Source organism: Thunnus thynnus, chromosome 21, assembly GCF_963924715.1.
Source record: "Thunnus thynnus chromosome 21, fThuThy2.1, whole genome shotgun sequence".
NCBI lineage: Eukaryota > Metazoa > Chordata > Actinopteri > Scombriformes > Scombridae > Thunnus > Thunnus thynnus.
In genome coordinates, this window is record NC_089537.1 from 12,439,556 (window position 1) to 12,467,544 (window position 27,989).

At 37.4% G+C, this 27,989-nt stretch overlaps 1 protein-coding gene across 2 annotated transcripts in view; it reads right to left on the minus strand.

The window, feature by feature from the left end:
• Positions 1-7,055: 7,055 nt before the first annotated feature.
• vipr1b (vasoactive intestinal peptide receptor 1b) overlaps positions 7,056-27,989 on the minus strand; it is a 60,155-nt gene continuing 39,221 nt past the window's right edge. For both annotated transcript variants that reach the window (XM_067578191.1, XM_067578192.1), the window contains 8 exons: positions 26,278-26,410; positions 19,290-19,443; positions 19,119-19,179; positions 18,960-19,032; positions 15,336-15,427; positions 14,551-14,680; positions 14,010-14,051; positions 7,056-11,536 (listed from right to left, as the gene is read on the minus strand). In XM_067578191.1, the coding sequence (XP_067434292.1) occupies positions 11,345-11,536; positions 14,010-14,051; positions 14,551-14,680; positions 15,336-15,427; positions 18,960-19,032; positions 19,119-19,179; positions 19,290-19,443; positions 26,278-26,410 (877 nt within the window). In that variant the 3' untranslated portion in view covers positions 7,056-11,344. The remainder of the gene's footprint in view (positions 11,537-14,009; positions 14,052-14,550; positions 14,681-15,335; positions 15,428-18,959; positions 19,033-19,118; positions 19,180-19,289; positions 19,444-26,277; positions 26,411-27,989) is intronic.

The window sequence follows — 27,989 nt, forward strand, 5'->3', positions numbered from 1 at the left end:
GAGTTTGTGGACAGTGAGGCAGTCTTTAACATAGATCAACACTCCGCCTCCCTTACTTCTTTGTCACATCTAAAAACGTTGTATCCATCTATCGTAACGCCGTTATTTGGGATCTTAGGGGAAAGCCATGTTTCAGTCAGAACGAGGACGTCTTGGGACATTTCATTTATCAAAACATGGATATAGTCAATTTTTGGGAGCAGCCGTCTGATGTTTAAATGCAACAGTCCGAGCCCATGGCGTTTTTTTAATGTTTAAAGTCAAAACTCAATATATCTTTAAAGAAAGCACTCCCATAATCCTCCACTCCTCTTATGAAATTCAGAGAACACAGAGATAGCCTGAAATTGACTCTGCTATCAGTCCAACACTAACCGCTCCTTTGAGAGCTATATATAAAGCTGCTGCACGGGAATATTAGAGAGGCAATCAGATGAGAGCAAGTCAAGGGTATTTTGTCTGGGTATAAGTCTGTTTAACGTCATTATTTTAGGGTTCAATCTGGTTTTTAAACAGATATTGTTTTCAGTGTCAAGTTCAATTATTTTAATTTAGGTTCAAAGGATTCACTCATATCAATTAGATTAATTACGATGCATTAATGTGGCACATATTGTACATAATGTTTCTGTTCTATGTATTAGCTGAAGCTATGCAAACTTGGATTTGACTCTGACATCAGAATGTGTACTGACAAAAGATGAAAAATAATGCAAACTTTATTTTTTCTATCATTGTTCTCCTAATGCATAGATGCCATTTATAAATCAATAAACGGCTTCTTATATATTTGGCAATGATAAACGTAAAATGTAGGAAAAGTGGCTGAGAGAGCTCAACACACTGCTACTTAGTGCAGAAAACTGTTAGGCCATTAAATTAGTATTAGTTACAGGGTATTGGGGGTCATGTGAAAGGTTTTTGACCTGCACTGTGGGAAGGGATTAGCTTTTAGACATTTAGCTTTAACAGCAGAAGTGGCGAGACAGAGGCCATTAGCTCCATGTTGAGGCTGAAAGAGCAGTCACTAAGCTTTTCGCTTCTGTACAATACACACCACCAGCTCCCAAAACTCTCCCAGCCACACCAGCCCAGACCTAAACACAATGCAATCGCTTTACCCAGACGAAGTGGCACACTTTAAATACTACATGAGTCATGTTTTCCCCCTAACTAAATTATGTATTTATGTCAAAAGTGAGATCAAGCATCCTGTCATTGTATAAAAGTTTGGAACAGTTTCCTAAGCTTGTTTACACCCTGGTTAAACATGAATCAAAGCTTTAAAACAATTTCTTCCATAGTGTGTCTCAGTGATGACAAATTACTTTACATACTGTATATAAGTGTGTATGTTAGAAGAATGGCTGTCTGGTAAGCTTTGGTGTGCATTAATCATAACAGAGTGTACCTTACGAGTCAAGATGAAAGAGTGGCACAACAACAATGCACGATTAGGACTAAGGAACTAAAGGAAAAAATAACTTCTCTTTGAAGCTGAATTAATAGATTTGTTTTCGTCCATATGGCAGCAAGAGAACAAGCTGAAAGCATAATATTGGTATTTCTTATGCACTTGTCTGCTTCCAGTCATTTCTTACTCATAATATATATATACAATTTATAACTATATAAAATAAAATAAATAGAAACCCTTTTGTCTTGCACTCCGTCTCATTGCATTTGTACCTAGTCAGCTACTTGAGAATTTGTACGATGACTCTTTTGAGTCACTGTCCCCTAAGTCTTGATTGTCTTACCTTGCTTGTAAATTGCTTTGGATAAAAGCATCTGCCAAATGACAAAATGTGAAATGTAAATCTATAAAGCAAATGTGTTTGCAAACAGATATTTATTTATACATCCAACAGATTCGGAAAAACATTAGAGATCATTTTGAGCTGTGTTTGCCCACCTGATGAATTTCAGTCCAATGATCAATTTTCTTTTAGCTCTGTTTGTCTCTTCAGTTGCAAAATGCTCCACTTTGTTCAACAGCTATTCAGCTATTCACTAACTTTCTCTACCTGTGTTTAGGTGCTGTTTTCTTGTTGAAAACAGCTGTCTACCACTGCTTGAAACAGGATTGATGAGAGTAGAGAAAGTGAATCAAAACAGAGATGTCATGTGCCAGAAAACCAAAACAATGAGCTGAAAGATGCTAAAATGCTCTGTAGAGGTGAGGGGAACTGCTTAAAATAAGTTTGATCATTTGATAATATGAGAGCTGAAGTCAGTGTCAGCACATATATATGCATGCAGTATATCACCACTAGATATATTCAAGCTATTGTTCTGACTTAATTTATGATATCAATTACATATAAGAGGAAAAAATGTTTTTTATCATCCCAAACTTGTTGAGATATATAGTTTAGACTGTGAAAGAGATTTTTTTTCATTTCTTATTATGATTAATCTCAATTAATCAAGCTAAATATCTCTGCACAATCCTATTTTGTTACATTTTACCAAAGAATCCTCAGCATATCTCCAGTAATAGCCTACTGAAATGAGAAGCAGTAATGAATCTGGTACAGATAGCTGTTGGCCGGGTGTGGTGGGTCAGTCTTGGGTCATATTGTTCTTTAATACCGTTTGTCATTGGATGGCAATACTGTTTTGCATGCCATTATGAGAAATGTTCATAATTTTCAAGGCAGTTTGGTTTGTTTTTCTATTCTGTTATATACAAATGAAAAGATCAGAGCCAAGTATCCTTCCCGTGAGTCTAGTGGAACAGAGAGTTGAAACATTTGTCATCATTCATTCATTCAAGTAGTCACTGTTGTGCATTACAACCAGGTACTCACCACAGAGGTCATAAGAACCTCCTCTGAAAAGTGGGAAAAGCTCTGATAAGATCAGATTTGGCAGACGACGTCTCTTTAAATCATGAGTCAGGTTCTCAGAGCCAGTGTGAGGACGGCAGAAGTGATCAAAGAAGCCTCGTAGCGGTTTGGACAGAGCTCACTTGTTTGTTCAATCACTTGCATTTCGCTTATTTGTCACATGAATATTTAACCGGTATCATGAATATTGAAAAATGCTTAAAGGCAAGACACCTGTCTCACATTTTAAGAGTCACCAGGAATCTGAAAATAACTTCATCCATCTTCTCTCTTCTGTCTGTTTGCATCCTACTGTCTTTTTTGATGAATTCTGACAGCTGGTATCGTCTAAAACATTTAAGATACTCAACATACCCACTGAGTATAAATCCATACACAAATAATCAAATGCATCATCTGATGACATATTGTAATATACAGAGAAACATATTTGTAGGCAATTTCATGCAGCAACCTTCAACCCTGAAAATTCCTCTATTTACAATTATTACAATTCCCATGAATAGTTAATGATATTATATGCATGCTCATTTCCACCTCAAGGGTAGAGCTAATGAAACATTAGACCCATGAGCAGCAGATCTGAGAAACCAGGCATAGCAGGATGTGTTTGTTCATCTTTTAACGGCACACAGCGTCTGGCTTTGGCTGAATTCTCCCTTCTTCATGGTGCTGAGCACAGCATGAGGTCCACAACGCTCAAAGACAGCAAGTGAACCAATAAACCTGAGGGACAACATACGGATTAACTCAAATAGCTGGAGTTTCATTACACCAAAGCAAACTCAGTGGGTCAGTCATACCTGTCAAATATTGTAAGTGAAGTGCAACTGGCAGTGGAAGGAATTGGAGCGAGAGTTGCTTTGATTTCTGACTTGAGCAGAATGACTGAATTATGATTCTTTACTCAGTGGTGGAAGAAGTACTGAGATCTTTTACTTCTTTTTTAAAAGAAGTACGTTTTATTAGATTCTATTTTGAAAAAAAAGATATACCTCAGAATAAAAATACTACATTGTGAGTAAATGTCCTGCATTCAAAGTGTTTAGGTATGTGAAAGTACATGAGTATGAGCTGCAAAATGTAGTCCCCCTCCACTCATAAATGTGTTCTTATTGTTATCTTCGCTCTTTATTCTGTCTTTCTTTTTTCTTCTATGCATTTTTTGGTCGCTAACTACTTCTGCATACTCTCAGCTACAGAAACCATTCAAATATTATTTATTATTTAATCTTTATTTAATCCAGCAGTCTCATTGAGATTAACATCTCTTTTCCAAGAGAGACCTGAGAACAATGAACATTCGTAAGACAAGAACACAGTCAGCAGCAGAAACAACACAACCACACAATAAACAAGGAATTAATAAAAAGTTACAAGAATCATATGAAATATCAGATAATAAAAATTTAAAATCTCCTAAAGGAATGTGAGACTCAAGTTTGAGGGCTTTGCAGTTCACTCCATCTAAAAGATGCATGAAATCACTTCTGCCAACATTAGAGCGAACATGAGAGATGTCTGAGGTTAAATAGTTACTGGATTGTGCACTGTGGGTACGAGATTTAAATGAGAGAAGAGATGTGAGGTAGTTTGGAGGCTTTAACAGTAGAGATTTATATATAAATAACAAGAGATGGTTAATTCTTCTTGTCTGTAAGGAAGTCAACCAACCTTGTGATACAGAGGACAATGATGAGTATGAAATGTGTCATTTGTGATGAAGCGTAATGCTTTGTGATATGCAGGGTTTAACTGCTGAAGTGATGATGGGGCAGCATGACAATACAGAATATCTCCATAGTCAAGGACAGACATGAAGGCTGACTGCAGTGTTACGGTTGGAAGAAGACAGACAACCTTTAAATATCAAAATGTTCTGCTCTTTAAGGACAATACTGCTAGAATTCAGATTTTTTGTATTGTATTTTGTTTTGTAATTTTTTGTAACTTTTATACTTTTTTAAGATATTAAGCTATTATAGCTATAATAAGTAATTATTTACTACTGTAACTATTTTACTTTATAGACCTATGTTATATATTTTGTTGAGTTGTGTACTTGCATTATCCCAAATGTTGTCCATTTGGTCGCCTGCCAATGACCTCATACTCCCTCTACCAAAGAGTATACATGCACAAGATGTATGTGTTGACGTTGTGGTTGTCCGCCGCAATGGCGTCTACCAAAGAGTATACGCATACAAGATAATACGTTGGCGTTATGGTTGCCTGCCATAAACTGTCATAAATGGACTTTTATTCAGTTTTAAGCCACATTTTTATGATTAATATTTTAGATCTTGGCCATTTTTAACTAGCTCTGATGCATTAAAAGGATCATAACTCTTCAATGCATAATTCGATTGCAACCAAATCTGGGAATTTAGTTCATACAGCCACACTGCAGAAGTGTGTAACATTTCATACAATTGTATCCACAGGGGGTGCTACAGTACAATATAATAGGATATTTCTACAATTCTGTTGTCTTTAATAAAATGAAACTTGGTACACAAGTTCTCCAGGAGAATGTAGACGGCATATTGAAGCATGGCACCAGTAGCCCCACCTTGTGGTCATTAGTGAAACAACATCATACTACTTATTAATTGCCATATCTCTTTAATGTAATATTCCAGGGTAACTAAATTCAGCAGAGCTGCACAGATGGTCATGCTGAACAAGTCTAGCATTTTATACAATTTCACCTGTAGTTGGTGCCTAAAGATTTTTTAAAATGCTGTTGCTGGAGTAGCAGCTTGCAGCTGGAAGCAGCAGCTAACAGCTTCCAGCTCTCACAAGCATTTTCCTCAGAAAGTTCAAATATTCTAGTTCTTCTTGTTCCTTCGATTGGATGTTTGAGCTTCACTGTGCAGAATGATGTATGTGCAGAGTTTGACACCAGAAGGTTGCTTTCGCATTTATCTGCAGAAGGAGGAAAGTTTATCTGTACTCACCAGAAATCTGAGTCAAAGGGGTGCACCTATGAGCAGGATTTGTGACATCACAACTACTTTGGAGCCAACTGGGGGCCAGTAAACAACTTACACAAATGTGATGTGGAAACTTGAAGCCTCCAGTGCACATACACTGATAATGGACTTTACAGTGAAGTTGGAGACATCTTGTGTCCAGGACTTTTATACCTCCTAAAACATGTCTGGAAGGGACCTTTTTATTGGCCAATTCAGAATGTTATATTTATCATATATATTATAGGAATTTTATTACTGCTGCATTAATGTTTAAGCAACATTTCACTGTTGTCAAGCTGGAACAAATTTTAACTACTATCACTACTGCTTGTTTTATTTTCACTGATCATATGCTTGAGATGTAAAATCCTAATCTCTATGCTATGCATTTTTACTGTGGTATCTTGGATTGATTTTCAGGTTTTCAGTATGTGAGCACTGAAAACTAATTTAGTTACTGTCCATTGTTGATTTCTGACTGAATATATGCAAAATATGTTAAATTAGTTACACTGACTTTGTTGAGGTAAAAATCTGACTTTGTGAAAACGTATTTCCTACTTTTTCAGCAGCTGTTGTCTTTTTAGAGCACCATGACCTGTAACAGCACACTGTGAAGTAAAAAAAGTACAATAATTTACTGTAATTATTCCGTTTTGTGAGCTGGAGAGAGTGTTTCCAGCTCCTTGAGCTGTCTGTTTCAAACACATTGTTTCCTAAAGAACCTAATGTTCTGCTTTCAGGTGACATTAATATCAGCTAGAACATTATTGCATCACATCTGTTTGGTTAAAAGAAATACATTTCCAAAGCTAAACATCGACAGAGAAATATGAATATTTGAATGAATACCTGCACAGAGCTTGCTGAACATTATTTTTTTACTATCATAGATTAAGACATTTGCATGAACAACTTGAGTCTGAGGCTTAAGTGTGTATCTGTGGGAGTAAAATAAAAAATGAATCAACCTTGAGCCATGCTCTTGTCAAGTAGCAGAGAGCACTTATAAGAAACAAGCTTCAATTAGGCAAGAGTATGTCATGGAGGACAAAGTGTTCAAGGTGCAAAAAGTTTGACTTATGATGAGATCATTTCAACCTAAGAAAAGTTTACACTTAAAAACAAGAAAATTGCACCAAACTGTGACATGGAGTTCCCTCCATAGAGAAGTGAACTTCTTATTCTGGAGTATTTCTAAATAATTGATTTCATACAGTTTGAGTGAAACAATGTCAAAATTTAATGGCAAGTTAAATTTCCTGCCAAAAAAAACACATTTTTACATCTACTGTACAACAAAATTAATAACAATATACAAAAAACTAAATATATATTTTTTTTAACTAAAAGTGACTTTATGTGTACACAAATGTGAACTTAAGCTAATAAATACTTACAGTACATTTGTAGCTTCACAATGGTATGCATTGCACCAATGTTACACACATGGCATCAACAACAATCCAAACAAATCAACTCTCTCAAATATACACAACACAATATCCAGTTTTAACGTCAGTGGAATATTGCAAATAAACAAATCCATATTATACATACTTATAATACTGAAAAGTTAAGTGCACATTATAATGATTTTTGACGTAATATCCCTTTTTAATATTATCTCACCAATACACAACAATCATGCCAGGTCACCAGGATACTTAGAAATCATTTTTAGCAACATTTTGTGACTGACTTTGAAAACATCGTATACTTGGATGGTTTCTTCAGTATGTACAAATCCAGGGTGCGATTTGCTGGGAGGGATGGAGGGGATATCCCCCCCTCTGGTCTACATACATGTATCCCTGCCTCTGCTGAGTTATTTTTTTATCTCCAGCAGGGACAAAAATCTATCCCCCTCATAGTGATTTATGCTGCTTCACGTATAGACCATAAAAATATCTAAAATAAAATAGCCACAATCTAAGAAAAGGGCTGCAATGTGAGAACAGTCAATAGTGCAAACAACAATGAAATCAGAAATGGACTTTCACTGTCAGCACTTGTGTGACAATAGAGGTGACACCATGTCTAGTCTACGTGATGATACAGTAAATGGACCAGAGGTCGCCTCCTTCTCTGCTCGGAGATTTGCAGAGATGTGGCTAAAAGAGGGCAAAGTGCCACAGATGACCCCTCCACAGGAAAGCATAAAAAGAAGACAGAAGTCCATCATCAAAGCAGACTGGTTTCTTAGTCTGACAAGTAGGCGTATATTGTGGCTTAGTTATTTATTGTTATTATGACAGCATGTTGTGTTATTGCATGTTGTGATTGTTTTATATTGAATATTGACGTTTGCTGCGTATAGAGCTGAATTAAACATTGACTTGCAAGAATGACATTAAGCGTATTAGTACATCTGGCCGAGTGGCGTTATCACAGTATTGGTTGGGGGATTTAATTCTAGCTTGTTAAATTAGCATTTAACCTTTTTGTTTTGCTGTATATGATCACATCTCCTATGTGTCCGGATGAGGAAAGGACGAACTATCACATCCCTGAGAGTGAAAATATCGCACTACTTGATGAATTAATTTTTAAAAAAAACGGATTTTTTAGTTTTGTTATTGTTTTATTCAAGTTCATTATTTTATAAATGTTACTTTAATAACTGCAAGAAATATATAGTCTATATATAGACATAGTCTACATACTTTAGGCCCACTCTGGTTCTGATATATTTTTTTGAATAAAAATGTTTCAAAAACATCCCCCCCTCTGATTTTTTTCACAAATCGCACCCTGTACTAATCTATTTACATTCACCATCATGAGAGGTATGTTGGCAGATTCACACAGTTACATTACTGACAACAAGAGACAGACACCGAAAAAATGTGGTATAACGAGTCTTAAAAGCAACCGTTAGACATTTTGGAAAATATGCTTATTGCTTTCTTACTTAGAGTTAGATGAGAAGATTGATATTTCTCTCTTGTCTCTACAGTAAATATACGTAATAAACTATACAGCTAGCTGTTGGTTAGCTTAGTGTAGCATTAGATACAACACGTTAAATCACATGTCTGTGCAAAAAATGTCAAGTTGCGGTAACACGCAGTGGCACTTCCTTGCTGACATTGTGATTTCTTTGCTTCCAGTAGGTCTTCACTGTCACAATGATGACATGGCCTCATGAGAATGAGATATAAAGTGAGCTTAATGTTGTGTTCTGATAGAACGCAAAGTGAAATTTCACCTTGTGTCATTCGCCGCAGTTTGACCGCTGGACCATTAGCTAGCAACAGACGGTTGGTTAGACGCTAACCAACCGTATCTGTGGTTGGTTGTGGTCAGAAACACGCAAATTTTTCACTCAAGTCGAAACATTTTCAACTCGCAGTGATGCGTCTTTGTGTTCTGACTAACACACAATTAAATGTGCTGGTATACCGATTTTGTTACTTTAGGACTGAGTGAGACAAGTTGTTGCTCCTTGTTTTTAGTCCAGTTTAAGAGTGATATACTGTGGGCCTACTTGTCTTAAGTTTCCGCAAGAAAGCAAGTAAGTATATTTCCCAAAATGTCAAACTACACCTTTAAGCTTTTTGTTACCAACCAAACATCCAATATAAAGTTTTCCTCATATCATTTCTGAGATCAACATTAGTGTTTTTTAAATTTCGCATCGTGTACTTTAGGGGTTTGACTCTTTAAATTAATAGTGTGGATTGAGATGAGGAATATTTTGCTGGTACAGCTGGACTTTCTGGATGTTCTTTCTTGCATGAATATGCAAGTGACATTCAAGTCTGACCTCATAAGCTGAAAAGCACAATGATAGCATCATCATTGTGACAGGGCCAGTCATTCTTGTCACCTTGCTTTGCTTTGCTTGGCTGCAATAGTCTCTCCTGGCTTGTCAGATTCAAACTCCTCCAGTGAAGAAGTCTGAACTTGACAAGTCAACGGAGGGTTCAGGAATTATTTTTCACAGTGGATGATTTAGGGATTCCAAAAGAGTTTCTGCCAGTGTGAAAGCTTATCTTTGCATGCATTACTCTTCTGTATTATGAATCTTAAGACTGTTAAAAAAGTCAAGCAATGAGGGGCTTCCTATTTAGCTCTTATTCTTAACACTGAGCCACAGACTGCTACACAAACAAACTTGTACAAGAGAATGTTCATGTTCAAAACATGTTCATGTTATGTTCTCGGCGAGCCTTTGAATCCAAAGTGTTGCAATAATATGAACAAATGACACTTACAGTGACACATTACTGATATTGTAACCTTGACGGAGTCAGTATGGCACAACAATCCAAAGCAATTCATTAGACTTTACACTGTATACTTATCTGTACAATGTTAAATGACTCATCGCACGTAAATGTAAACATTCAAGGACTGAACTGCTTAAAGGCATTTCCTCTCAAGAGTTACTGTGAAGCCCGACAGCCAGTGTATGATTAGACTGAAAGCGTCACTTCAAAACATCGAATCCAGGCACTCGTCAGTGATCAGCACAAAACTGCCCCAAATAAAAAAACATCAGACACAAAATCACACAAAACAAAAGGGGAAGGCTGTACTCATAAAAGGGGAGGCAAAAGGACAATCAGTCTCTCGTGACAGTGATAGTGCAGAGAAGGGCATTTGTACTCCAAACCCATCATTGTGAATCAGCATCACACTGGTCACCTGGTCTGAAGCCACATCTGTTTGGCATTAATGTAAATAAAGTTTCCTGCTGGTTATCAGCCAGTCTTTCTTTTTCTGTTTTCCTACACAGTGAGGAAAACATCATGTTGCACACTGTTTTGTTCTTTTTGGTCGCCTAAAAATACGCCTTAAAACACATTTTCCATCTCCACTCAAATTAAATGTTCAAAGAAACTCCCATAATGCATTTCTGGTGCTTTTCTTTGCCTGTGATGTCGCTGCACACACTGCAAGAATATAAGTTATGGGATTTCCTGTCCCTTTTCTACTAACGGCTGTGTCTTTGCAGCAGCCTTGTTCATTTGAGGGTTGCAGCTGCAGGAATCCACTGATTTTTGAAGTGATTTTTAATCAAATCATAATTACATCAGATTGCGTGTGCTGGTGCAGTTCACATTTGGATTGCTCACCTAACCCCATTAATATGTGACATTTCGCATCGCCCAGTGTCTGAGCACACAGAGAACGTAATAACAATTGACCAAATGATCCATAATGACATGACTCACAGATTCACCTGTACATGTTCACTGAATCATGAAATACAAAAAAAAAAAGTGAATGTGCAAAAGCTGCGCGTGTGAAACAAAAGCATTTTTATCTCTGCCACTAAACTTTGTTTTTAAAGAAGCGTGAAGATTAAAAGCTGCTTAAAAGCTGATTTGATTCCTATCTTTTCATCGCCGTCCTTCACACTCAAGCATCACATTCTCCAGGAGTGCATGTGCTAATGTGTGCTAACATCTTATTCTAGCTTACTTATGCTGCGTCATTTTTGCCTGATGTTTGGCATGAGAGTATTCTGGATAGCATGTATGACTGTATCATTGTTTGCGTGAGTCATATGCTAGACAAATCCTCGTGACACGAGGATGAACCCCGGCGTGTTTTCGGGCTGCACCGCGTCAGCATGGTTATCTGCGTGCTGAAGTTGTTGCTGCTGCCAATGGACGGGTGTTGGTATTTGGTGTCTGAGCCCATGTATCTCTGCAGGTGCCACCTCCGCCACTTCCTCTTGATCTCTCCTTGGACCTGCAGTAGATTAGAACAGTGAGAAGTTCAGTAATAATCTCATATATTATTTATATAGATACATTTCTCTTTTTTTTCCCTACTCTCTTGTGCTGACCTACATAAGACAGTAGTGATACAGCTTATACCCAGTTCTTGAACACTTTGTTCTAAGCACCTGTGAATGTGTCTGTTTTCATGGAAGAACTCCCTGGTGCATGAGAAGTGATGCATTTTACATTAAACAAACTGGGTGGTTGGTATGGCCACTGACAGCAACCAAAGCTGAGCAGATAAAGAAGGGACATTAAAAGCATCCAAAGAATAACAGATTGAAGAATATTAAAAATAAGCTGCAGCACAAAGATTACTTTTCATTCAGACTAAGTCAGAGGGAGGGAAGCAAACTAAACTGTGAAAGGACCTTCTGAAGGATGAAAGCAGAGTGAGCATTAGCATCGCCTCACTTTTTTTCCCCGGACGGGCAGGTTTTGCTGCAGTGAGTAACTTTATTATGTTGGACCAGGCCAAGGTGCAGCTTTTCAAAGTTGATGCGAAGCACTAATTTGAAAACCTTTGAAATACTGTGAAAATTCACTGATATGCGAATTGAATGTGAAAAGGAAGCAAAACATTTTAAATTGCAGCCGCACCGTCATCTAATATTTATCTTCCCAAACATCTTATTAGCAGAGGCAAATTTTCAATAAGAAACAGCCGTCCTTACTTATTGATCTCTTTTTCACTTTTGGTTAAACGATATCTTCCTCAATGTTTTTAAAAATGACTTTAACCTCTAACCCAGTGGTCCCCAAACTTTTTGGCCTGTAACCCCTTAAAATAAAGCAAAGTCTCCCTGGGAACCCTCATCACATGTTGCATTGTCTACCAGTTAAGTTAAAGATTATTGTCTTGATTCATCGGTTGATCGTTTTGTCCACAAAATGTCACAAAATAGTGAAAAATATTTGTTAAAGTTCCCTACAGTCCAAAGTTTCATATTCAAATGTCAAATAGTTTAGTCTGACCAACAGTTCAAACCCCAAAGATATTCAGTTTATCATGTTTGACAAAGAAAAACAATAAATTATCACATTTGAGAGGCTGAAACCAGCTTTAAACAATTATTCAATTATCAAAATAGTTGCTTAATAATCTTCTGTTGATCAACTAATCGATTAACCTTGCGGCTCTAGATAGAGGACTGATTTTGTTTTATTTGAATAACTTTTAGAGGCTTGAGGCGGTAAAACACAGAAAACCACAAGAAATAAAGCAGAAATTAGAAGAAAGCTTAACAAAAAACTTAAGCGACCCCTTGAGGGGGTCCCAAACCCCAGGTTGGGAACCACTGCTCTAACCTCTAATTGGATTTTTATGTATTTGTCTCTTAACATACTCAACATGTATCTTTCATCACAGTGTATTACTGTCACCATGACAAAATAGTATTTACTCAGTTTCTATTAATAAAGAGAAAAGCTTCTTGTTTTAATGACATCATTTTATATCTGTATTTATTTCATATTATTACAATATTTTCTTGGTATGACGAGGGACCAAATCATTCTATTTTTACAGGAAACCTTTATTGTCATAACTTCATATCATTTTATCTTGTATCACAAAAGTTTTCCGTTATTACACAATATCAATGTATCTCATTAAAACATTTCTCATTATAATGTGATAAGTTGGTGTGTTTTTATAATGAGAAACTTCCATATGTTGTGAAAATAAGAGACAGATCCAGTCAGTGCTTGAAGAGACACTGTGGCTGAGAGCAAACATGATTGAAGTGGGTATGTGGCAGGGTGTTTTTATGCGATGCGAATAAATCAAAGTCAAAGCGTGAATTTAAATTTCTGTAATTTCTTTCTTTTTTCAATATAACATTTCATGTGTTTTGTTGTGTCTTGATTATAACAGATAGAAGTAACAAATAACGGGCACGATTCCAGGAATATATATGACTCTCGAGGCTCCAGTAATTTAAACACTAAATAATACTACCCTGCCAGGGCAGAAGGACACCTGAAAATTGCACCAGATTAAAATTCAGCCTGCATAGTTTCATGCCTTACCATCCAGACCATCACTGTGATTCAATCTGGCCCAGGACTGGGAACATAACTAATCTGCCCACAGAGAGCTTCTGCAGACATCACTGAATGGCTGACTGCCAAGAAGGCTGTGCTTTTTTTTTTTTTTTTTACAGCCCTCCCACCCTGTAGGCAGAGCGCAGAAAAAATATGCAGAGAGGAGGTCCGAGGGAGGAGAGACAGCTGGAGCGACCGGTGACTCATACTCGCAGCTCTGTCCACCAATCAGGACGGTGTTAATGTAAATACTGCACTGAGGGAGCCACAGAGAAAATACTGATGAACTACATTCCCTAAGAAGTACCACATCCATGTGGCTTATCTCTGTGTGGATATCTTGAGGTTTAAATTGTTTATACAAACTGTTTACATCACTGCGAGGAGGTACCTACCTCTCCGTTGAGGAAGCAGTAAAGGACTGCGACCACAAAGCCCTAAAGGGAAAGAAAAACACAGATAAGACAGTAGTTTGTGTCATAGTTGAATGTCCGGTTACATTTGTTTTGTGGTATGATGGCTTGTTTCTAGCAATAATGAGAAGAGGGATGAGAAGAATGTGCTGGAAAGGTTTCTTTGGTTTCCATGCTGTCAGTAATGCAGCTGTGCTGTCTGGCTGCATTCTCCATCATTCCTCATTATGTGATGAACTGAAATAACACCGGGGTTTAAAATGGTAACACCACGATTGAACTAGCCAGAAAGGTGCCTGGAGGCCTGCCTGTGAGGATTTCTTCAATACAAGAGGTCACAGTGGACTGTGGAGGCCAAATTTCAATGAATGAACTTTCAAAAATTTCAAAAAAAGAAGAAAATGTTTCTGCTAAAAACACAAAATGCCAATTCTGAAATAAGAATTCAAAGTAAATTTTATACAGTGTAAGATGTATGTTTTTCTTTTTATTATCACATGTTCCTGAAAAGTTGGTTTTGTACCTGGAATGACCCCAAAATCAAATCAAAAACTAGCCGCAGCTCAGTCTTCACTTGCTCTGGGATGAATGCAAATACGATAAAATTGATGCCAAAAAGAGGAATCAAAAGCAGCGTGGATTTCGCCAACCTCCTGCAACGACAAAGCAAAAACAGAATCAAATTTCTCCCTTCGGTGAAACCAATTTCCAATCTGTCTCCAAATACTGTATGCCAGTAATGGAATGCAACTCCACAGTACTTTTCATTTTACATTTCAGCTCAGAGGACCAGGAATGGGAAAAAAAAACACCCTTAAAGTGTCAGGGGGAAATTGCTCATGCATTATGGCTGGCTTATGAGATGCTCTCCATCACAGGAAAAATCACTTAAACACAAAGAGTGCTATATTTCTGTGTAAAGCAGCTGCCAGGGGAAGCCCACAGTGTGCTGAGCATCACATAAGGCAACGGTTTTCCTTTCTGAAAAAGGATTGGTCATCCCTGCATTGCTCTGAGCAATAAAAAAGTTAAAAGGGAAAGAGTGAAATTTAAAGAGCAGTTGCACCTACAGCACATATATCCATTCTTTACTTGCAGCTTTCTGAGCTTATTCCAGATAGTCTTTGTTTATTCTGCTTAATGCAGTTAGCTTTAACAGAAAATAGACCAAAATTCAGTCCAAGACATAAGCTGTGAAAGCACTGTAGATTTATATTAATCCTCACAGGAATTTCATCTTGTATCTCAGCTAGTAAATAATACAAATTTTCAGCATTAAAAATGAAAAAGAAATGAAATTGTACTCACGAGTACTGGTTGGATTCATTCCTTCCAATATCTGGGCAGTTGATCTTCTGACGGAGTATTCGAATGATGCAGATAAAGAGGATAAAGTTCATCTGTGGAGGATATTTAAGTGTCATTTGACTATTTTATAATATAAATGAGATTTAGAGCCGGTGAGTTAGTGAAATATTCATCAGAAATATGAAATTCCTATGTAAAGCTATCCAGCTACTACTTCATTTCAGTATTTATTCAGTGTTTTATCTTGTGGAGGAATTTTTGAGGAATGCATCCCATAACAGAAGATTTATGCTGAGTTTTAACATGCTGTGATTGGATTGCGGTGCTGCCCTGCGGGGGGGGGGGGGGGGGGTGAACATTTCTAAATTGTTAATTTGTGTTGGGCCTCTGAACCCGCAATCACATCACGCACATCAAGACGCACTTCCAAACATCAGTCAGCCGCTGCGGAGAGAAAGAGACAGAGCGACCTGACAGCCAGCCTGCTGACCGTGATCCTAATGTGAAATAACACAACTGAACCTGCTCTGTCAACAACTGCTGCCAAGTAATGAAAAACGAAACATCAGCAGACATCAGTAAAAAAGGATAAGGTTATCTGCATGACTGCACATACTACTGTCTTTTTTTTAAATTCTGGTGGTGCAACACTGAATATCAGGCTGTTAAAGTGCTATAAGACTTCCCTTGAAATTAACTCTCTAGGGAACATTCTTCATATATATATTATAAATCCATTATAATGGATCTATCTGTCCCTCCTCTGTCGCTCATCTTGAAGTTTCTTCTATTTTTTTCTCTGTTAAAGGGTTTTTTAGGGAGTTTTTCCTTATTTGAATCGAGGGTCTAAGGACAAATGAGACAAATTTGTGATATCGGTCTGTACAAATAAATTGACTTGACTACACTTGAATATGTAACTGTGAATTCATAGACAGGTTCCTGGAATTTAGAACGAGACTTATTGTGTGTTCAGACAGGACACAAGGTGAATTATAGAGACGACTCAATTGTTTTTAGTGTTTGAGTTAAAAGTGCATCAGTGTGAGTGAAAAAATCATGCTCATCTCAGGGCTTTATGAATTGTACAGAGACTAGAGAAAGAAGGACAGAGACTGAAGGACAATTACAGAAAGAACTGGAGTTTCAGGTGAGTTCAGTCAGAGGCTGAGCTGAACAAAAACAGGCAGTCTATGACACACGAGGTCAGTGCTTCATATGGTGCAGTTAATGTCTGTACAGTCAGTATGTTGGTTGTTTGGGGTGAAATAACACAGACTGCACAAATGGTCAAGCTGTAAAATTTGCACAACTGACACAAGGCGAAAATTAGCTTTGTTTTCTGTCTGAACACACCTTGAGGCTACGGCCATTCTAGCGACTGTGAGGCTGCTTTGAGTTAAATATCAGTATGCTAACATGCTCATAAGGACTTTGTTGACATGCTAATGTTTAGGTAACCATAATCGCAATCTCAGTTTTCATCAGCATGCTAATGTTTGCAGGTATTTAAACCAAAGTATTGGACAATTAATTATTGACCTGATGATGATGTTGGATGAAAAGTTACAGGCTTTCACTAAAGTTTTCACAGTTCATCCAGAGGGGGACTAGAAGGGTTGTGTCTATAAAAAAAAAATGTAATGGCAAACCATCCAATAGGTTGAGATTTCAGTCTGAACCAAAGTTGTGGACTGACTGACAGACGTATAGAGTCATGAGGCTTGTGTGGCAAATAAAAAATACAACCTCTGTCTACAGTTAAGTATACAATTACAACATATACAGAGAATAAAGATTCTAATATTAAAATATTTGTGAGTTAACATTTACTTGGGATTATATGAACTAGTTCTTCCAAAGAAATACTTCTAGAAATCAACAGCTGCTTATGAGCTCAATACGCTCTTTTTTTGTACCAAATTTTTTAGTTCCTAGAAATTATTTGGAAGTCATGGTCTCGTTAAATAAAGGGTCAAGATACCAACTAGGGATGTGCAGAGATCCCAGTATTTGTATTTGTATCTGCATTTGTTGAGGCAGCAAAATTATTTGTATCTGTATTTGCATTCGAATAAAAGTGGAAAGAGGCTTAAAAATCCTGTTTTTGTTTTGATGACACTTTTAATTTTAGAAAATTAAAGTGTTACAATATGTGCTCATGAATAAACTACCTTATGATGGAGGTCCCTACATCAGGTCTTGAACTGGAGTCTCCCAGATCAAAGATGACTGCACTGACTACTGAGCTAAAGCTTTACTCATCACCTCAATGCAGGCAGACCTCTACCTATTTATATACCCATAACACAGAGCCAGCACAGCGTGTAATGTGTAGGGAGGAACTTCAAAGGCAATTATTGCTTTGCACTTTTCATTTATTGTCTATTTTTTACAACCTAACTTTATGGAAAGGAGCAGGGGAAACACATGTTATGGAGAGTCCCTTGGGAGCACTTTGCTTGTGTCAGTAGCTCAGCTTTATCTCTGGGGAACACCCCCAACAAATAATTTTTAAATATTTGTATGAAACAAATGTTCGTATAAAACCCACTATTTGTGCTTTGCCGAATAATGTATTTGTATTCGGGCACACCCCTAATACCAACACACTCTCATATTTACCGTTATACAGCTTATTGAACTCATTCTTAACCTCCTTTTCACTCCTCTCTCAAAGCGTCTTCATTTCTCACTCAAACACCCACACATTTGCTTTTATTTCCTCTTATTCACACACACACACACACACACACACACACACCCACACACACACACACACACACACACACACACACACACACACACACACACACACACACACACACATACATAGACACACCGCCAATTGAGATCACTTACTAAATAAGAGGTTAAATCTATATGTGAGCTTAAAGTGTGACATGTCTCATGTATGATTACTGCCCTGAAGAGATGAATTTGATTTTTAAAGACATACATTTTTGGGGAAAAAAACGCCTTTTTGCTTTCTTGTCAAAAGTGAGGAGAGAAAATTGATACCAATCTCAGATGAGTGTGGTATTAATCTTCTCATTGAACTCTCGGCCAGAAAAAATGTCAAACTATTCCTTTAACACCTAAAGCACATCAAATGTCGGACTTGTTTTGCTGGAGCAGACATAGTGCATAAATACACATTCCTCTCCTCAGCCTCTCTGTGTGTGTCTGTCTACAGATTTTCTATCGATGCTAATTTGATGTTCAAAAAGGAAATAGAAGAGAAAAAACAGCCATAAAGAGGCTGAATACAAAAAAGAAGTAGACAATGACCTGTCAGTCAACAGAGAAGAAATTGACTGTGATTATCTTGCCAACTTTCCAAAGTGAAATGAGAACTTTGAGGTCGAACTAACCTCTCAGTTGTGTAGACATACAGTAGGAATACAAAACAGAAAGCGGACTTCAAACGCATTCACATACATTACACTGACGGATAAAGTCTGAGGTGAACTGATGATAACTGACAAAGACTTTTTCTCTCTCCGAGGTAATTAGGTGTACTTTGGAAAAATCTGACTTCAGAGCGTCAACAGCTCAAGATCCACAAACGTTGATGTGATGAAATTTCAGTGTCGAAAAAGTGCTACAGGCATGTAAACTTACCAGGATTGATGCCAAAATAGGGGTTTTAATGATCCACCAGAAGACATCAGTGTTCTCGATGATATCCCAGCACCTAGTGAGACATGAAACAATATTTGTGTACAAAATCAAAGCAGTGCAAAAACCTAGATTTTGTACTGGGCTCTGTTCTGTTCTTACCCCACATCATTATAGTAGGCTTTAGCGATGCTCCAAGCTGTGATGAAAATTGTTGGACCTCCTGGTGGACAAGAAAAGATATAAACACCAAAGGTAGTATTGCACCCCTCTGGCAAATGTCAATCCAGGACAGCGGACGTGTATACAAGCATAAAAGAGAGCTCTCCTCACCCCAGCCAATCAGAATATAAGCCCAGAAGTACTTCCTCTCGGAAAAGAAAGAGACCGCTAACAGTGCGTGAAGATAGAGGCCTTCCACCAGCAGCCAGAAGAAGCTGGCCATTATACAGTACTGGAAGAACACAATCACTGCTTTACAGCCAACCTGGCAAAGGGCACAAGACACAAAAGCATAAATCTCTGGCTGATCTTCTGAGGTGCACAAGTGGATACATATTGAACAGAGACAAGATTACAGTGAAAATATCACAGTGTAATTTCATTCCCTGTAGCGGCAGAATCGCATTTAGAAAAGTGGAAGAATGCACATATTGATTTTCTTTTTTTCTTTTGGTACAGACTGCCCACATTCCAAACTTTAAATTAAGACAGTTTTGCTATGTGTGACTTTCAGCCAAGTCGACTAACATACACACACACACACACACACACACACACACACACACACGCACACACACACACATAATAAAGTCAAAAAAAAAGGTCAAGTGGTGCATCAACCGTGATGCCTAATATAGCAAACTGAGGGTAGCTGCAAAGTTGCCTCTGTGCGTTTGATTACAGGTTAATCAAAGTAAATCCACCTCTGAGCCCTCAGTGAATTAGAAATTATAGGCTAATTCAGGCAGAAAGTAAGGTGAGAAAAAAGGTCATTCTGCGTTGCAAAAGTTGTCTCTTTAGCTGATCATTGCTTCAAATATTTCTAATAAAGAACATTTATTTCTCCTGAGTGCCATTCAAATGAAGCAGAATGATGAATGTAATGTCAGTAGGCACAATACAGCAGTTTTATTAGATTATGTAAAATGTCTTTAAAGGCTCATTTGGCAGCCTTGCACTAGTTCATAAGTCATACAGTGACCTGCAAAGTCATAGATCCAAGAATTTAACTGGCACCACTTTCTAATAACACACCATTTGTAAAGCATTTATAAGTACATTATGACTATATTATTGGTAAATAACCTGTTTACTGATGCTTTACAGATCTGTGTGTTTATCTTCCTCCAGCATGATTCCTGATTTGACTTTTTAAAGTTCAGTCTTTTAGTTCATCAAGACGACTCCTCTAATGGACCATTTGAGCACTCACCTTTAAGGAAATGACTGCAAAGCAAATGAACCAAAATTCACTTATTCTATTATAATTATTTCAAGCTCATTTAAAATTGCTGGCTTTGATTGCTGTAAGAACCTTTTATTAATGTCTTAACACCTATAATTACAGATAATATACTAACTTTGTTAGAAAGTGAGAAACTCATTATTTCTTTATTAACACTGATAATGGCAGCCTTGATGTTTATTACCCCTAATTAATGACTTTATTTATGACTCAAGAACCAAAGAGATTTTCCACGACCTGGCAACCCAATTTAGTAGCATATAACTGATCTATAAATTATTAGTAAATAATTTATTGCAACAGTAATTTGTTATAACTTATGAACCCTTTGACACATTAGAAAGTGGTAGTACCTGGATACATTATCTGGATAATCTGATCTATGGGTCTTTGCATTTACACCTGGTATTAAAATGCATCCTTGTTTTCTCAATTGTGCCCACGTTATGATCGGATCTCAATATGTAGATTAGCTAAGCAGGCCTTGCAGACTTGTCAACAAACATGGTGCGTCCCAGGTCATGGGAAACAATGCCATGGAGGGGTGTAATTATTTTTTTGCGAGGGAAGATATTTGTATACTTTATTTGATTGATTTCCTGCTTTCTGGATTTCCGTATTATGTTACTTTATACTTCTACTTTCAGCCACTGCTAATGCTCGTAGCTTTTGACAGGCTTGCTTACAGGAAGTGGCTGAGTTAGGTGACCTTTGAACTTCACGGGTGGATTTTTTCTTATGAATGTGGTTATGATGTACGGATTGCATTTACACCTGGCTGAAATCTGATCACAATGCGAGCTTGACCACCTCCAAATATGGTCTGGCTGATCCGATTGCATTCCGAACCCGATATACGTTTACCTTTATCAAGCTAATCTATCTGGATACAGATTGCATGTTAATACCAGGTGTAAGTGGGGCCTTACAAATGCAGAATTTCAGTTCCTTTAAACTGTGTTCTACACACGATAAGATGTTTTATACAAACATTCATGTTAACCAGACAACGTGTCCTAATAACTGTACAATGCCAGAAGACATATAAGCTCTATCTCTTTCAGACTACAGGAAACCACAGTCAGCAAAGAGCAGAAATGTTCCAGCAGATATTTCAGCGAACAAGGAACAAGGAATGAACACACAGGATAACATAATCAGCTGTATTCTGGTTGGCTGACAGTAACACTTCCATCAGGATGGGTGAATTCATTCAAAATTCAGTTTGCTTCTGCCGAACGTCGAGCAGAGAGGCTGCTTGTTACACAAAGATATGTATTAAAGGTTCATTTTTTAATGGTGCGGGTGGGCTGAGCTGATGCGAGCAGCGTGTAGCTTTTTCACAGCCTCCTCGATCCATGGAAACACACTTTCACTCTGTATGTTTTGGGGATGAGCGTCCCAGAGAACCTACAGGGAGGGCGGCATGGAGATAAGAAAAATCAATACACTGTACACCATTTAAAAATGACCCCGTGAGAGTGAATGCGTTGAGCACTTTAGCAGATGTACCAGATATGAAACATGGGATGAATTGGGAGGAGAGTGGAGAGGACAGGGTGTGATTACAAATGGACTGAAGCATATTATGGATCAAGAAATGTGGATAGCAGAGCACAGAGGGAAAGACAATAAAAAAGTGATGAAGAAAAAAAAAAAGGGGATATGGATGAGCCAACGGCAAGAACATTTTTTTCTTTCAGAGACTCAACTCACAGACACTTTAGAGCAGAAAAAAGGACAAATGAGTCATGATAAAACGCTGAAAATGCCATCCCTCTTACCTCAGCCTCAAAGAATGATGAATGAGTGGGAAAGTCTCACATGAAAAATGAACTCAAGTGTGATGCCTGAGCCCCTGCAAGAGGACTCACACACCTCATGGGTACATGAGCATCATTAATCATAATTGAAGACTTAAGAAGTTGACATCAAACAGTGTCTCATTCATAGTTTAGTACCCTGATCTTTCACAGACTTACTGGGATGATACTGCAGGTTATTTTAGTACATTTTCATTCAGAGTGGCCAATAAAGCATCATTTACTGTATTGATCGTATGTGTTTCAGCAACAAGAAAGTGTTTAGACTACATTGTTTTGTCTTTTCACTTTCTGTCTACACCATAAGTGAGAACATGTTGCATTTTAACAAATATCTGACCAGTTTTACAATACAAGGTGCAGCGTGGAGGACTTCCATAGCTGGAAGAAAATGAGAGACATCATCAATAGCTATTACCACCAGTTTCCCATGATATGAGCGTATTGTTGGGTAACAAACTGATTATTCAGAATTATGTTATTGACAAAATATATATATATTATATATTATTAATATATATATTAAATATTGCATTTTAGGTTAAAAAGTTTTAATTCATGTTAATACTTGAGATAGTTGTAAGCTAGTTAACACAAACTTTGTCCCAAAGATTGTATGTTTAATTTGATATATATGGTGTTGTGAGGTCACATGACTTTAGATCTGTATTTACTAAAGCCAACAATAGCAAACAAGCAGGTTGATAGACAAAACTGTAAATTGAACAAATGAAAAAATGGGTCAGCGACAGTGAGAAGAGGCTGCGGTTTGATAATACAAACTACATTTACTCAAGTACTGCACTTAACTACAACTAGATATTTGTATACTATATTTGATTGATTTCCTGCTTACTGGATTTCCATATTATGCTACTTTCTACTTCTCACAAAAAAACTGAAGCCTGCACACTGTCAGCACTTATAGTGAATTTAGTAGCTATGTTTCAGTCAAGTGACCTTCATCAGGCATTGTCGAAATGCCCGATGTGGATTGCTTGACTGAAAACATGTGCTGTGAAATTTGGTATAAATATCCATGGTGACTTTAGTGATCCCCTGACTTTCCCTCAAGGTTTACATTTGTGATTTGGAGTGAAATGTCTCGGAAACTATTAGATGGATTGCCATGAAATTTGGCACAGACCTCAGGATAAATTTTAATATCTTTTCTGATTTCCTGATTTTTCATCTTGTGTCATCATCAGGTCAATTTTTTTAATTTGTCCAACACTTTGATTTATGACAAAAAATACCTGCTAAACTACTAGTGTCCCCATGTACCTTCTGCTGATTGGCAAATGTTGGCATGCCAAAAAAAGGAAAACAGTGAAGCTCAAAGCCGTGCTGTGCCTAAGTACAACCTCACAGAGCTGCTAACATGGCTGTAGACCCTTAGGGGTTAGATAGTTTGGTGGAGCGGGCTTGGGCTCGACCATCCAACAAGCAGTTCTGATGAAGTATACTGACTTTAGTTTTGTTTTCCCAAGTATGAAACTCTAAGTAGTTAACACTCAAACAAGAAGTTTACCTCTCTGTGTTGTTTTGGTGGGATTAACGATTTGTACATGGAGGTTTCGGACAGCTCATTAACACAGCTGGCACTGAAGCTGACAGGGATTTGGTAACCTATATAAATTGATTCCCACTTGGCATTGTGAGGGGAGGAAAATGGAGCCAGGTGGGCTGTCTGAACATTTCTGCTAGTTCTAATGCGTGCAAATCGGTACAAATTGCTTGCTGGAGCTCCATTTTAAAAAGCCTGCCATCAGTGGCGTGTGGATGAATGATGAGTTATTCTGCTACTGGAAAAAAACAAAGGGAAGAAATGGTACTGAGTAAACACACACACACACACACACACACTGTGACAAACACAAAGGTACCTTAAATAATGCATTAGTTATAGGCATCCCTGCAGTGATTATATCATGAATTAATCTAATGGGTCACTACAGCAAACATCCAACTGTAGACAAAGGGTAATGAACCAAGCATGCATAACGCCTACACACACACACAGAAAGCTACAGTACTGTAAGCGAGCCAGCAGTTGTAATGGAAGTAATGCCAGGGAGATGATGAGCACTGTAGCACCAAACCTGTTTCAATAATGTCTTTTTCAGCCAACCCGTGACTGCAGCTGGCTCCTGTCAACCCAGTGCTTCCATTAACAAACTGAAGCCAGCCAGAGAGCTCACTAATAAATACACGCAGAGGCTCCTCTCGTCGTGTGGCCACGTAAACGTGGAGCTGAAACGTAAACCTCATGTTCACAGACCAAACTGTAGCCTCAGGGGCCCCTGGTCAGTGGCTCAGTGGTATGTGATGGTGGTGGTGTGGAAAGCTGACTGGGAGACACCCAAACATTGTGGTTTGATGTAACTCCAAGCATAAAATGGATTGTAAGCCTGACATTATTTAAGGGCAGCCTTGTAGCCTTTAGCTACTTTTAGCTGTTTTCTGTCAGTAGTATTTATTAACATTCTTGATATCCATTCAAGTCTTCAATTTTAATCCAAAAAAGAATACCATAAAAATATCCAACTTGTTTACTCCAATTATGGTAGTAAACCTTTTTTTGCTCACTCTTATCTTAGTTGTCCTCTGTGGCTAATTGATGACAGTGAATGCAAGTTATCTAACTTGACAAAACTAAATAAACTAATAAGTCTTAACATGCACACATTTCAAAATATGAAAATGATATTTAAACATCTAAATATAAACAATAGATCCTGACTTAACATGCCCAATACTACCTGCTGATTTATATTTAATTACAGATATATCAGTGTTGTGAATACAGTACGTTGGCCAAAAAGTAACAAGAAATTGCAGTACAGAAAACCTAAAGATATGTGGGAAGTAATTCCAAATAGTGTCACCATTACATAGTTTGTTCATCAGAGAGGACTAATGTGTGTCATTCAGTACATATGCTGGTCGCAATTCCTTCACAGCTGAATTTAAGGAATCCTTATAGAAATGTTTGTTATATTATGTATTTATGTTAAAATAATAACTATTAAAATAACAATAATAATAAAGATAATTTTTATAGCACCTATTATACATATGTTGCAGCTCAAAGTTTTAAAAAAAGTTGCATACAAACGATTTAAAATATAATAACACATTTCAGTAGGATTTGATAAAGTAGCAAAGTAAAAATCTACCCAAAAGCAAGATTAAAAGATAAGTCAGATGTTGCATGTCAGATATTTATGGGCAGGTTATTCCACATTGTCTTGTCCATAGAATTAAGAAATAAAAAGCTGCCGCCATACTTTGTTTGTCTTCACAGTTGGTTTATTAAGTTGGGGATGATAAACCATTCAGGGTCTTGTAAAGTAGTGATAAAAATATAAAATTGATTCTAAAATAAGACAGGGAGCAATTTAAAGATGCTAAGATGGGTGTGATTGTCTTTCTTTTACTTATTTTGGTTAAGACTCTGGCAGCTGCAAAAAAACCTATATATTGTATTGTTATCAGATTATTTTAAATTCTAAAATATGAATATCCAATTGGCCTCAAACGTCCAGTATTTTAAACAATATCCAGTATTTTTACCACAAATAAAACATTATAACTACTAATTTAACAGAATAATAAAACTGGAGTATTTTCAGAATACCTTGCATACAATCTCGATGTTGCATGTCCTGTAAAAATATAATCTAATAATACAAATCTTGACTTAATTTTGTCCTTGTATCACTGGGAGAGGTGGTGTTTTTTTTTTCACTTACGTTCCCTCCTCGTCTCCTGACAAACATCAGCACTACTGAAATCTATCTTTTCATCCATTAGAGCCTAGGGGATCTCCAATTAGGTGGTTTAATGTGGATAATTAGCCGAACAGTTCTGCACACCCTGAGTGTCATGTTCCCCTGCTGGGCTCCTTACAGAGTTTGACTTCTTTAAGGTTCAAGGACATCCCGGCATCCCTCCTCCATTGAAACCCGGAGCCATTCATCTCTATAATACCCACAGTAAACAGCAGAGTCTTGGACAATTAACTCACAGAGCCTGAGGAGCAGTTGTCCACTTCCCCGACCTCATAGAGGACCACGTCTTTGATGAACACAGCGATGGCCTTCAGGATAAATGACACAAACAGATGCATGTGGATGTAGTTCCTCGTGCAGTGGAGCTTCCTGGGACACACAGAAAGGAAAAGAAGAATACAGATTAAGACAAAGACGTAACACACACACACTTAAATTCGATAAAGGCGGTCTTCATGCTAATTATCCAATGTCCTTGGAGTTAATAACTAAAACGACAGCAGATTACAGACTGAATTAACTCATAATTAAGCTTCTTTGTTCCTTTCGTCACTGCGTGGGTGGCTCTGCTTCTGCGCTTCAAACACATTTCAGCAATAAAGAGAGCAAGAGAGGTGAATTTCCAAATGACTAATCAGAAAAACTCTTGAAATTCTGAAGCATCAATTTGTGAATACTTCTCGACTTCCTGATTACATTATCATACTTGAGAAGATTAAATGGTTAGGGGAGAGAGACGGTTCACAAATGTCTGTAGTTGTGTCAAGGCTCCCATTAGCTACGATCATTTGTTTATGCCTGGCGATGATTGTTTCCAGTGCAGGGGAATATTCAGCGGTGATTCAGCACATGCCCAATCACTTAATGTCCCCATGGGAATCATTAAAGTTTCATCTAACCTTATCTCAGAGCCAGGAGAGCACATTTTGTCACAGCTAGTTAAACCTCCAATTGTAATTTGTTGTTATACAAATTTTACAAACTGCGACTGTTATTTCATTAAATGTACTGTCTGCTGTTTTCTTCAGCCGCTATTATGATGTAAAAGGAAGTATTTATAACCAATTTTAGACATTTAGAGCATTTTTTTTGTGCCTGAATGAAATCACAGTGAGAGATGGGAAGGCTCGGCGGGATGACGGTGATGAAATACTACATGTGCAATGATTTGTTTTTGTGTTTTGGGGGCAAATGTGAGATCTAATCTCCGTCTCCATCACTGTGCTGCCAATGTGAAGATGCAAAAATATTTATAACACAGACTGTAATTTTCAGCACAACAACAGAGATTATTTTCCATTTTGGCTTATAATCAATACATTTACTAGATGTACAATTTCCCGTTGAAGGGGAAAAAAAGCACTTTGTCAGTTTTTCCTCCTACTTGTGATTTGTGCTAGATGCTCCCCGTCCCACTAACTTACCCCCACTGAAGGCCCTCACTACAACCCACCACAGCGTCCCTCGCCACCCACGGATATGACAGATGAGCGTCATTAATCATCATTGAAGACTGAAGAAGTGGACACTAAATGGCTTCTCTGCTGGACTAATATTGTTGGTCATCTCAGTATATTTTTTCCTAAGTAGCCAGTAAATTGATTATAGAGCCACATGTTTGTAATGCTGTTGTTTGAGACTACATTAAGATAATACAGTACATCATTGAGGTAACAGTACTTTACCTAAGTACTACACTACATTTATTTGACAACTGTAGTTATTATGAAGATCTTGTAATAGATTAAAATTTAAAAGAACATAAAGTAGTCAAAATTAGCTCCAGCTCAACCAGCTACAACATTAAAATGCTGCTTATATCGTTATACATCAGTCATAATGACCTAATATTATAATAATATATCAGTACTTTTGATAATTGCACATTTTCATGTACTTTTGTACTTACTGTAGGTAAAAATTTGAGTACAGGATTTTTCCCCTTATA